The sequence below is a fragment of the Heliconius melpomene genome, chromosome 6, assembly GCF_056956725.1.
Source record: "Heliconius melpomene rosina isolate 202511_hmr_F chromosome 6, ASM5695672v1, whole genome shotgun sequence".
In the NCBI taxonomy this organism is placed as follows: Eukaryota; Metazoa; Arthropoda; class Insecta; order Lepidoptera; family Nymphalidae; genus Heliconius; species Heliconius melpomene.
This window is the reverse complement of record NC_140394.1, coordinates 7,968,802-7,981,294: the sequence shown is the minus strand read 5'-3', so window position 1 is coordinate 7,981,294 and position 12,493 is coordinate 7,968,802. Positions and strand designations below refer to the sequence as shown.

Sequence of the window (12,493 nt, the reverse complement as noted above, 5' to 3'; positions counted from 1 at the left end):
ACATATAATTCCGCACATTTTCTATGCATTTTCATTCATTAATAAGCGTATGGCAATAGTAAAAATATATAAAATGTTTAACTAGACTAAGTTAGACTTAATTATTATTTATATCTAAAGGAAGATCAAAGGTCATTAAAATATAAAAACCAGACCCTTGTAATTTTTAAATTGTTATTATTGGTTTTTTTTTATTAACAGTTTCAGTCTTGTAAATCTGCATTGGATGAATATGTACTTGAATAAGAGAAATCCGATAGGCTAATTAAATAGTTCTCTTTTTATTATGAGGATTCGTTTTCGCTTCCATGGTAATGCTCTAAGTCTTCTTGTTGAGTTTGTACAACTTCTTCATTTATATTTTCGTTTTCATGACTATCTTGAGTTTCTTGCGTTTCTTGGCTAGTTCCCTGATTTTTTTGACTTCGTTCCTGGTTTACTTGACTAGTTTCCTGGTTTTCTTGACTGATGTCCTGGTTTTCTTGGCTAGGTTCTTGATTTTCTTGATTAATTTCCTGATTTTCTTGACTAGTTCCTTGAATTACTTGATTCGTTCGTTGATTATCGAGACTAATTTCTTGAATTTCTTCCCTTTGTTGGTTAGCACTTTGCTGTAATTCTTCACCTAGATCTTCGCTATTTGTTTCTGAGATGACTTCACGTGTTCCTTGGTTATTATTACTTTCTTGGTTGTGACTACTTTCCGAGGAATTTGGTGGTGTGTAATTGAAAGGCATCTGGGCATGAGCAGTAATCCTGGCAATTTCCTGGTCTATTTTCTCTACAAGTGTTTCTACAGCAGCAGGCCATCGTGTTGCGGGGACAATATGTGATGGTCGTAGACGTGCATCGGCCATTACTGTTAACCGTACAGTATCCGCATATTGTATCAAAGTTAACGACATACCTGACAACAAAAATAAAAAGTATTGGAGCTATAAATTATTGTTGGCAATTTATTAAATAATTTTCGAAATAGTAGACTATTTCCAAACTTACTTATATTAGCCTGGGGGGGACGCCAATATACAATGTGATCCACAGTTTTTCCCCACAAAGTCGACCGTTGAGTTGTATTTACTGGAGAATTGATTTCTGCATAAGATACAGCATATTTTCTGGATAGAATGTTCATAGTAATCTTTGCTAGGGGCGCCGGCACGGACCTCGTGAGAGCGCCGCTGCGTGTCTGTGCCGCCCAAGCTGCCGCTAATGTATTTTGTCGTGTGCATGCTTCGTGAACCACTGCTGATATACGGCGAGGGCTAGCCCCTACTGGCAGAGCTAAGCATACCATTCCTGAAATAATTCAATGTAATAGTTAACCACACCAAAGAAACTAAAATTGGTTAATTCAATTTTAATATTAAAGAAAATGTAAATGTACAAATAAATTGAAGTAAATAATAAAATTACCGCCAGTCTGTGACTTCTTGTAATTCTTTCCGTTCCCTTCAGCGAATGTATAGAGGAAGTCTTCAGACGCCGCCCTAGCAGTGATAAGCACAGAGTCAGGTGTGTCACTCTCGGCACCTTCGAAGAATGCACGCAAAGCTTCTGTGGCAGCGAAGAGGGCCACGTCAGATGACGACACGCCAAGCGCCCGCGCCGCGCGCTCCATGCCCGCGCGAGACACCGGTCGCGACCATGCAGCCACCTGCAACCCACAATTATTGCACATTTGAAATTACGAAAGCATGTTTAAATACAATGTTATTTTTTATAAATTTGATGTAAAACACTTTAAGATATTTTTTTATATTTAAGATAGGAATTATAGTAATGTTTTCACCTTTCTCCCACATAAAGAAGCTGTCTGTAACATATGACGTGGGCCATCATCAGCTCTAACAATATCATTCCAGAAACATGCAGGTGCCTTATACATTTCGACCATAACTCTTAAAGCCTCGTTTGTTGCCTTCATACACAACTGTCCTATGTCGCTATATTTCCATACATATGTGTTTGTTAGCCGCACTCTACCTGTATTACGCAGTTCATTGAAAGCTGCTACTTCATCCTTCACTATTGCAGGTAATTTAAACATTAACAGCGTTGTATTGAAAGTACCACCGATTATTCTTTTGGGTAATTTTCGGGGGTCGAAAGTGACTAGAGGTGAAATTAATATCTGTAACAAGTTAGTTTTATAACAAAATATTATTAATTTGTAGGTACGCTAGCTTAGGTATGTATCTTGAATGCAATTTGGTTAAGAAAAAAAAAACAGATTTGATATATTAAACACAATTTCATAATTTTAGTAATTATCCTATACAAAAATATATGTAGGATTTTATGAAAAAAATATGTTTACCTTAGGAATAGTTAAGTATCTTTTTCCACATTCATTTTTAATAGCTGTCAAGAAGTCAATACTTGGGGCGCGATCCTGCGCTCTGTCCATAAATTTTTGTTTAGTGACTTCTCTCAAAGCATTTGCAGCAGATACCATAACCATTCCCGCCACGTGAAAAACTCCTGGCATCCTATTAACGGATCCAGGACTCGCAGCAGGATCATATTCAGAAATAAACTCGTTCCAAATGTTTGATAAACTTTCATTTATCTTTCCCCAAAGCTGTGGTATGTATGAGGGCACGGGGAATAGTTTTGACAATGCACTCTGCTGGTAATACTCTCTTTGTTCGATGATTCTATTAGGCGGTAGCTGTTCAACCAGTAAAAAGTCGCCGATATTGAGAGACTTTTTCCCAGTAAGCAGCAAATGATGAACTCTAATTAAAATGTAGTATTTGGGTTCTTCTGATTTACATGGAATTATAAGATATTGCCACGGTGGTTGTTCCGGTGGAAAATATCTCGATATAATTTCACTGACGTAATCCTGAAAGTGATTTAAGAATTTTTAAACATATTTTATTAAATCAAATTAAAAAATAAAACATCTTTTTTATTTTCATTACCTGTATGTTGATATCATTTACATGACGGCCACGATAAACCCCTTTCGTGACAAACACGTGGTTTTCTAAAACAAATGGCTGCGTTCCGTCCCACGCGTAGTTTCCCCAACTAGAGACCAAGTGATGCCGCAGTCTTGGAAACATCAGCTCCCCGCTCTCATCCCTACGCTCTATAACGTGTTTCTTAAGGACGCGTATAATCTCATCAGCATTAAGTGTACCTATTGAAATTTATAAAGCTTTGTATTTAATTTTCGGGGCCAGTCGTAGCATACAAGGGGTACAAGCGAGTGACTGAAAACGAGACGGGTTGTGGGTTTGATGCCCATTTGAGGAAAGCAAATATAATATTTTAATTTTTTCGCTCTGGAGTCAAGACGAAGCGCGCTTTTGAGCTGTTTTTTCGGCGATTGAGTTCCCTGCCATTCAACATTCAATGCCTCCAAACTTCGGTGGAAAGTGGGCAGTGCAGTACAATCTCTTAACACTAGGCTCTCTCTGTCTACCTTGCTACACGCAGGATACAGGGTAAAGCTGAACTAAAATTATATTTTAAGTATGTAAAAAGAAAAAAAGAGGGAACCCAGTGTTAAAAAACTCCGGTCCTCTGATTCTGATTCTTAAAAGAATAGACATTATTTAATATTGTGGAGAAGCATCAAAGAACTTACCCTTTATACATAGTAATACGTTAATTATTCCCTGGTTTCTGTGTGTATCTAAGAGAGTTCGTATTGTGTCAGTTCCTATAAATTCAAACGTTGGGTATTTACTGGATAGTAGCTTCAGCCAAAAATGTTTGCTGATCCGCACCACTGTAAAACAATAAATTAATTATTACTTATTAATAAATAAAAGTATTCATTTAAATAAATATTTCATTTCCTCGAGAAGAATCGAACTCTTTATAGTCACACCCTTGCAAACAAAAACAATGTTTTAGTATCATTTATTTTATCATAATACGAGCTGGTGATAGTGTTTATGCTTTTTTAATCTTCTTGGCCGCTTTTTGTTTAGATTAATCATGTTTAGACACAATTTTGAATCTTATCTTTCCTTAATATAAAGCCATTGACCTATGCTTCCTTTGTCTAATATCACGAGATCATGTTTTCAGTAATAATAAAGATAATCTTTACATAAGGTATTATTTTATAATAATTTTATTCATATATAGGAAGATATCATATTCACAAGGCTATTTAAGGTTAGGCTTAGGTTTAGTTATAATAAAATGATATACCAATAAATGATAAGGTGAGTGCAGGCAGCGCTGAAATTGCAACACAGAAAGCGCAGTATGTAAACAGTTCTTCTTTGAAGCGAGCGAAAAGAGTATGCTTTTCTCGCTGCATGTTTCTTACTTCAATTTTAAACTGCAATTGACAAAAGGCATTATTTTTTTAATTTCACCGTGTATCCCACACAGGATATGCAGAGAGAACCTGGGGCCTAAGTATTCTTCCGTTCCCATTAAGACACTACTGTTCTTTCCGTGGAATTCTGGAGATATTCCGTGTTAATTGTGAGGTGTTCTACTCCCCACTATTTACTCTCTCTGTTTTTTTACACAAATGTGTACAAAATATGTAACTACATTGCAATATGATCTTGCTTGACATATTCGCAAATCTTAAGCTAATTTTTAATTTTTATATACGTTTTATAACAAAAACTAATTTGCAAGTCAAAGAAAACACTTTCTATATGTATTTACCTACTATAAAGTATACCTAGCATCAGTGAATAGCTTTCTTTAAAGTTTTTACAAAATGATAAAAAATATCTCATTGATGTTATAATACGAGATAAATTTTACTTTTACTTTTAATATTCTTACATTACCACAATCATTTTAGGTTATCAGTCTCCGTTTACTTTCTGTATATTTGAATTACAGCGTGTTCATGAACAGATTATTTTGGATTTTTTTTAAAATTTTATCCAAAATAATATTTAAATGGCCTTTATTTTTCTTAAATTATTTGTAAAACAAGTGTCAATAAAGAAATGTTAACTGTAGATTCCAACCCACGATACCTGAATACCTAGTGTAGGTACCCCATATCCCATATTACAAAAATTGTACTTACGTGCTAAAGCAAGATATACATAAAAACAATTGATAAGCTATCGATTAATTTAAAGTTCGTTAACTTTTTCAGGATGTAACAACAAACAACAAACAAATGTTTTTGTGGGTAGTTCCTTTTTAAGAAAAATATAAAACTATTTCATATACGTTTTTATTAATAAAATTGACACTGCCTTCAATTAACAAATATCATAAAAGCAGAAAGAGTAATTCCAGGCCTTAGGTCAAAGATACAATGTGCAAAACTTGTGAGGTCACAGTTTTAGTTGACAACTGCACATATCTTTGACCCTTAGATAGTTCTATCAGTACCGTAGTTCCACTACTTCTCTGATAAGAGGATGCTAGTCTATTACCGATTTTTGTTGTTATTTAACTTTTTGCTTAAGTAAGTAGTCGATAGTATTATCAATAATTTTCCTATTTGCTTTAAAATGTATAATTACCTAGTTTTCTTTATTATATTTATAATTGATAAAATAATTTTATCACTATACCTACTCTATATAAAAATATTTTAAATATAAAATGATAATGTTGCTAGTCAGTTGTATTTATAGTTACAGGTTATAATTAAGATTATAAAACATTAATTCGTAAATAGAATTCTGTAAATTAGCTTCACGCTGTATCCCGCACATAGCAGGATAGGCAGAGGGAACCCAGTTTTAAAACACTTCTTTTTCAACTTTCCGCCAAATTTTTCGAAGCATTGCGTGATAAGTGGTGGAACTCAACGCTGTACTTTTGCCTTGGTTCCAGAGCGAATAAATGAAAATAATTCATTCCCTCGAATGGGAATCGAACCCTCAACCAGTCGCGTTGTGCCATGCACCACGACTGGCCTCAAATACATTAATGTATAAGCAATTATATTGCTACTGTTGTATATTCACAAGCTAACAGGTAGGTCTTGCAAAACCTGATTATTACACATATTGTTCGCCTTATAAAACATTACAAATCTAATTTTAGGATCTCACTAAACACAAGTTAAATAACCGTTTCGGCAGAATGAAAATTAGTACTAAAATAATTAACTTGAATTTGAGTAATTAATTTGAAGGTAGATGAATGAATATGGTAGATGGATGAAATGTCGTATGGTATGGTAGATGGATGAAATGTCGTTATTTTCGGGCTATCTATTTAGGATTAATTTTATTTAAATATAATGTTTAACAACCGAATCTCTAACATCTATCGTGAATTACGAATTATTAATTTTCAAATGCAATTACTACATAAAACTGGCCCAACAAAGTTAACATTAGTACCTACAAAAGATTATACAATTAATAATTAATATTAAAGTTTAAAAAAACAACTATATTTGACCACCTACCTTTTTCAAACAAATTATAAACACTAGATAGATGCAGCAAATACTATAACTAAACAGTTTCCAAGCAAAACGACCGTTTCTAATTTAAATAGCACATTGTAGAAACTTAACACAGCACGAAAACTCTTCTAAAGTTCAATTTCTCTATCTATTTTCTAGTTATATTAAAACATGTATGTTTCATACGGGCTCTAGCTGATGAGTGACTGGGTGACGCCGCGAGCTTCCCTCGCTTATCGCTTTATGCGAGCACGGTTCAAGAACGAGCGGACATATGCAAGACATTACAATGACGTTGACAGCTTTTTAGCTAACTGTAGTATATTGTAAAGTCAGTCAGTCAGTTTCGTTTTTATTTAAGAAGTATAAATATATTGAAGACTTTAAAGATATATTGAAGACTTTAAAGATTTTAAATGAGTTAAGACCACTGAATTAAGGAGGCTTTACGTGTTGAGTGGCGAAACTCAACGCCGCACCGCTCAATACTTCGTCACCAGAGCGAAGAAATGAAAATGTTTAATATTTAATTTCATAGAGTGGGGATCGAACCCACGACCTGTCGCATTTATAGTCACACTCATGTGCCAAGCGCCATGACTGCCCTCAATTTCAAGTACTTCAGTAATAGGCATATATTTTATTAATGTACATAGCTATATTATATGTGTTTACATATATTACAGCGCTTTATGTGCCGTAAAAACATATAAAATTTCTTTCTTTCTGATCATAATTGGTGCTCATTAGTTGCAATTACGTTTATAATGTACCTACATATCCATATATTTGTCTGGATTTTTTTATCTTAAACTCACCTTAATCGTTGTTTTCTTCGAACTTTGGATCCGGATCCAAGGTTTGTTTTGTTGGCTAATATTATTAAATATTTTATTTTGGTGAACATGAATCGCGGTCGTAGATTCAATTTGTACTTTCAATAAAAAAAAACAAGTGTTTCCATTTATAGCAAACAACTAGTGTACCATAAAATTATACTTGTTTAATTAAATTAATTATTATCATCTAGTACTAAAACCTGAAAAATTGAAACAAATAAGGGGTGTGGAGAACGTTTACGGAGAAGCAAAATTACAAAAGAAAACCATGGCAAAATTAAAATTATTTATTGAAACAAATTTGATATTTAAATTAGTAGTAATATATTCTTTACTAAAGCTAGTGGGCTTCGACTTACATAACTAAATAATAGAGGAGTGACGTAAAGTAATAAACAGACGTAAGTAAGCCATAAGTACGTAATACAAGATATAATAGGTATATATACCTAAGGTAGGTAGGGTATAATGTAGGTATATGAGATAAACCTAGGTATCAATATAGGATGCTCTTTCTTACATTTCAATTGATGGTGACCGACCAGACCTCAAATAACATGACTTATTCAGCTTTGTTTTATATATAAATTCTAATATAATGTTCGGTTTTAGAATATATGAGACGGTTTTCAGATTACATTTATTGTACTCAATATTAATAATTAAATATTATTTCGAAATTTTAAATTAACCATATTATATTATATTTAAATCTTTCATATATATTGCTTCACACTATTGTTAAATGAGCTCCGACCAGTCGATTACATATAAAATATTTAATGGAAGATTACAATTCTCTATATTCAAACACTAAAATACATTAAACATTAAAGTTCATTACACAAATGATTTCAAAATGACTTTGGGAATACAAAAATGCATCGTAAGCGTGTTTATACCTATTTGATACCTTACTATTTCGTCTAAACAACATTGAATAGGAAAGAAATTTACATGACAAGTCTATACATAATACAATATAAACATACATACAATTTAAACAAAGGAGAGGTTCCATACAAATTATAGTGAAGTTCTTACAGCCACTCTTATCACATATTACAACGTAATCTAACTCTACGATAGAAAATCTAAGATATTATCGCCTGTATAGGTATATATTTGTAAATTAAAATCTACTAAAAAAGCTTCCGGTTCAATTTCCTAACTGTAATGTACAGAAGGGTCAAATAGCGTTTGTATAAAAAAATTGCACAAAGCAATAATTAATAGGCTACGAAACAAAATATTTCACGTCAAACATTTAAAAAGGATATATTCATAGTGAATACATTTAATTTACATACGACGATTATAATTTGGCATCTGAAATTAAAATCTTAATTAAGCCAGTAAATGCGTACAAGCCTTGCGTTTTCTTGCCAGTTGTTGTGACGAGCGATGGCACTACGGCGAGAGAAAGATTCTCGGGTTTCATTTATTTTTCATACAATAATATATGAGAACAACGTAAAGACTACATATTATATACATATAGAAAATTAATCTTAAATTAAAGTACCATATTTATTATTTTGTATCGTTAAGTAAATTTTTAAATATTTGTGAAATCCCGAGAATCTTGTATATAGAAACAATACATCCATGTACATATAAATATTCAAGGAACGGTGAACTTTTTAGTTTTCGAAGTTCACGTTTCCTTGTTTATCTGATTGGCCTGCAATTTATCTCACGATTTTGAAAACCGAAGTGTCAAACTACATATTAAGCTCAAACGGCACTAGCTCTCACCTGTTTAGGCGATATGAACCTTTGCTCGATAGACCTACGAGGTATTCCACTCACTTTCTTTGGCGAGATATTGTAATTAATAGAGGAAGGGAGAGATTTGTAACCGCCATCGGAACTGTAATCCGTATCTGTTGACTGACCGTTTAAGCTTGGGCTGTGTCTGTTTCCATTGACGCTCTCCTTGCTGCTGATCCTGCCGTTATACAAGTCACCGTAAGACGTGTGATGTTTAACAGTCTCTTCGATAACCGCTGACTTTGAGAGAAGCGGCTCAGTCGACAGATAGTGCTGGTTGTGGAAGTTTTCTATAGACCGCGATCTAGCCGAATATAAGTTTCTCCGTTCCGATTTCTCACCAATAGAAGAATCGCGTTTGATGTATCTTCTGTTCTCCGTATTGCTGGCTAAGGCTTGAAGGTATTTAGATCCGACTCGACTGTTTGACTTTAGCTGAACCGAGTCCGTTCGTATGTCAGTCTGTCTGTCAATAAGTCCGTTCACTTTCGCACCGCACTGACATTTCACGGTCCCGTTGGTGACAGGCCTCTTTGTCTTTTGTGCATCACTGTACGGCAGCTTCCTTCCGCTAGCTTGTTCATTCCAACTGTGTATAGAAATAAATTACATTTTAATAAAGTCGAACATGTATTTATTTATTGTTTATTTTTACTTACTATCCTCATTTGAAGAAAAAACAACAACAATCATAAAGAAAATGCATCTAAGATATAAGAATTTATTTGAATTTATTTCAACGTCAGTACAACTGTTATACATTGATGATTTAAGTACAAATAAGTACATTAACTTTCACTGTAATACTGAATAATAATCAGAATTTTTAGTAATTAATAAATATAATAACTAAGTCAATCTCCAAAGTAAAAGCTTACTTCTTTCTTTTTAAATAAAATTTAATTTAAAATTAAATGGTAAAAATACCTTGACACAATTGTAATCTCACCTTTACGTTCTACAGTGGCAGCGTGTAACAGAGACAATGCTCATAATCAAGGTAGGTTACGGATTAGGCACAAAATCAATACAATAAAGACGAAAATCAAAAACTACTTATGTCATAATTCAAAACAGAAATCACAGTTATTTTATAAAACATTAACAATATAGAAAATACTATTAGATGTGAGGTTTCAAAAAAGAAAACAGTTACTCAATTAATAGTCAATAAAAAAAGTAGTGCGTTGTTAAGGTAATATATTAAATATTTTTCAATATAAATATTTGCATAAAAATGAGAATTCCTATTATAGGTTTTATTTGTATTAAAAACATATATATATAAGTTTTGTGCGAGTGTATTACATCATTGTCTTTATATGTCATATATAAATAATATTATAATTGGTATATTTTTTTAAAAAATAAGCGTAATAATCTTAGGCCGGATACATACATTGAATGTAACTTCTTAAGCTAAAGTTTTATAGGAACATAGTATATTAGCCATATAACTTTATACATGTCAAAGAGGCACTATTATTTATATTATATTTTTATATTATAAAAATAATATATATTATAATTAGTATATTTTTATGAAATTTTCAACATGAGACTTGGGTCGGCTGTAAAAGAGACATACGACATGCAGGTCTTGATTCATAGTATTTCAATGTCAAAAAATAAACAGTACCGGCTTTAAACAAAAAAACTGTTTGTCTAATGAAATGTTTATTAAAATTGACGATAGTCTTTTGTTTGTGGTCAATGGAAATTCTACTTTTGTGTAGAAATTCATATGAATAATGAATTTCTCAGTATGGTTGCTAAAACCGGTTCTGTTCTCCGGTTCGATACAAAAGATGCAGTAAGCATAGCACATTGATAGAGCACAAAAGGCAGATAGCGAGCAAGCAGTCGATCCACGCTACCTGATCCGACGGACGAACCCTCGTACCCAGGTGGAAACTGGTACAGTATTCCAATCGAAATTATCGAATTAAAAGCAGCATGTGAGGAAAGAGCATGATTATATAATGAATGGGGAACTTTGATATCGAAATAAATACAGCTAAAATACTATAGAAGTGCCATAATTTAGATAACAAACTTTTATTTGCAAATATTTAGACTTTACTACGATTTAAGAGTTTTTTTGATAAGGCCGTGTACTAAAATAAGAAAATATAAAAAATATTAGTATTATAGTAATAAATACAATTTTGAACAGTATACATTTTAAGTAACACTACTGGCAACGTTCTTGTAAAATGCTAACAAGATATCTAATATCATATGAATATGCCCGTAAAATATGGCGATAGAGTTAGGGTGACTCTACACATGGATGTAGGCGAAAATATTATCTTTTTGTTCATATAATCTTTAAAAGCTATAATCCATTTCGAACTTTTTAGCTTGTTTGTAAAACATTGAACTTTCGCAGTTGTATCTATGGCAAATGTATGGCATTGAACTCTGTACTGTGTGAGATTGTGTAAAGGGATGTGAATGTACATAATGGTAAATGATGCTTGCAATATGTGTAATAAGGACTTGAGTGAATGTATTGAAGCGGCGTATAACCTAAAACAAATAAATATAACAGTGGAAGAAAAGAAAATAATAGATTTATATTTGTAAAATAAAGTTGAAAACAATTGGGAAAAGTTATAGTAAAATACTTGCCAAATATTAAAAATATAAGGGTCATGAGAGTCGTTATATTAAGTAGATTTTATTATGTTACCTCACTAATCCGGAATTTTCAGAACTCGTTAGCGTAGTGCCGATCGGCGGCCGCAACTGGAATAATATTTAAGTTTAAAATTTCAATTTTTATAAAAGATAAATAGGTATACACTATGTACATAGACTAGATTCCAATTGCTTTCGCTTTAACATATTGTCAAACAGGTTTTATATTTATAAACCTTTATAAAATATTTTATATTCATAAATCTTTATAAAATAGGTCAAGGTCAAAAGCAGTTGTAAAAGTACCCGGTCAGTCTGCGTAGCGACGTTGCAGGTGTCGTCGGCGCGCGGCTCGTGGCCCTCTGCCATGCGCAGCATCTGCTGCTGCAGCACCCGCACCAGCCGGTCGCGCTCCTCGAGCTGACCCTGCAATTTGCGACATATATTATAACTCTTTTTATTACTTTCACGGTGTATCTCGCATGCATAGCAGGATCAGGGGGGCAGAGGAAACCTACTTTTAAAACACATGTGTTTAATAAATAAATAAAAACTTTTCATTACTACATTAAATTTACTTTCTTGACTTTTAATGACAATTTTTATTCAAAAAGGAATAGATAAATGTACTGATATGGCATACTAAAATAAGTTGACACAATTTTTGACACATTTAGAGCAGGGTGGTGTTCAATTAAAGTTAATTAATTAAACATTGCCTCGCCTTTATTAAGCTTGAATTATATTATTTTACACAATGTTGAAATTATAACTCTATAACAATAAAGTGAAATATATTAATTTGATAAACGTGAATTATTTTTGTTTTAAAGTAAGAGAAATGAAAAATTGCCGTCAGTTTGAA

General features: G+C 32.7%; 2 protein-coding genes across 14 annotated transcripts in view; both read right to left on the bottom strand.

Annotated features, from left to right (window-relative positions):
* Window positions 1–160: 160 nt before the first annotated feature.
* Window positions 161–6,513, bottom strand: LOC146538332 (uncharacterized). The gene is made up of 9 exons (XM_085186429.1): window positions 6,374–6,513; window positions 4,177–4,309; window positions 3,602–3,745; window positions 2,931–3,151; window positions 2,321–2,851; window positions 1,793–2,134; window positions 1,417–1,657; window positions 1,000–1,299; window positions 161–907 (listed from the first exon to the last, which is right to left on the bottom strand). Exons 2-9 carry the CDS (start codon window positions 4,286–4,288, stop codon window positions 285–287), a joined length of 2,514 nt encoding a protein of 837 aa, XP_085042555.1. The 5' UTR covers window positions 4,289–4,309; window positions 6,374–6,513; the 3' UTR covers window positions 161–284.
* Window positions 6,514–7,484: 971 nt separating this feature from the next.
* The window catches only part of LOC146538331 (uncharacterized), a 65,894-nt gene continuing 60,885 nt past the window's right edge, over window positions 7,485–12,493 (bottom strand). For 11 of the 13 annotated variants that reach the window (XM_085186697.1, XM_085186702.1, XM_085186704.1 and 8 more), the window contains 3 exons: window positions 11,935–12,054; window positions 11,681–11,736; window positions 7,485–9,574 (listed from right to left, as the gene is read on the bottom strand). In XM_085186697.1, coding sequence (XP_085042823.1) covers window positions 8,950–9,574; window positions 11,681–11,736; window positions 11,935–12,054 — 801 coding nt within the window. In that variant the 3' untranslated portion in view covers window positions 7,485–8,949. The other 2 variants (XM_085186710.1, XM_085186708.1) reach the window with 2 other exon arrangements.

Coding starts and splice junctions, on each gene's coding strand:
- LOC146538332 (XM_085186429.1), bottom strand. CDS start 4,288: ATGCAGCGAGAAAAGCATACTCTTTTCGCTCGCTTCAAAGAAGAACTG. Junction 2,852..2,930: donor TAAATGATATCAACATACAG/GTAATGAAAATA, acceptor AATCACTTTCAG/GATTACGTCAGTGAAATTAT. Junction 1,300..1,416: donor CAAGAAGTCACAGACTGGCG/GTAATTTTATTA, acceptor GAATTATTTCAG/GAATGGTATGCTTAGCTCTG.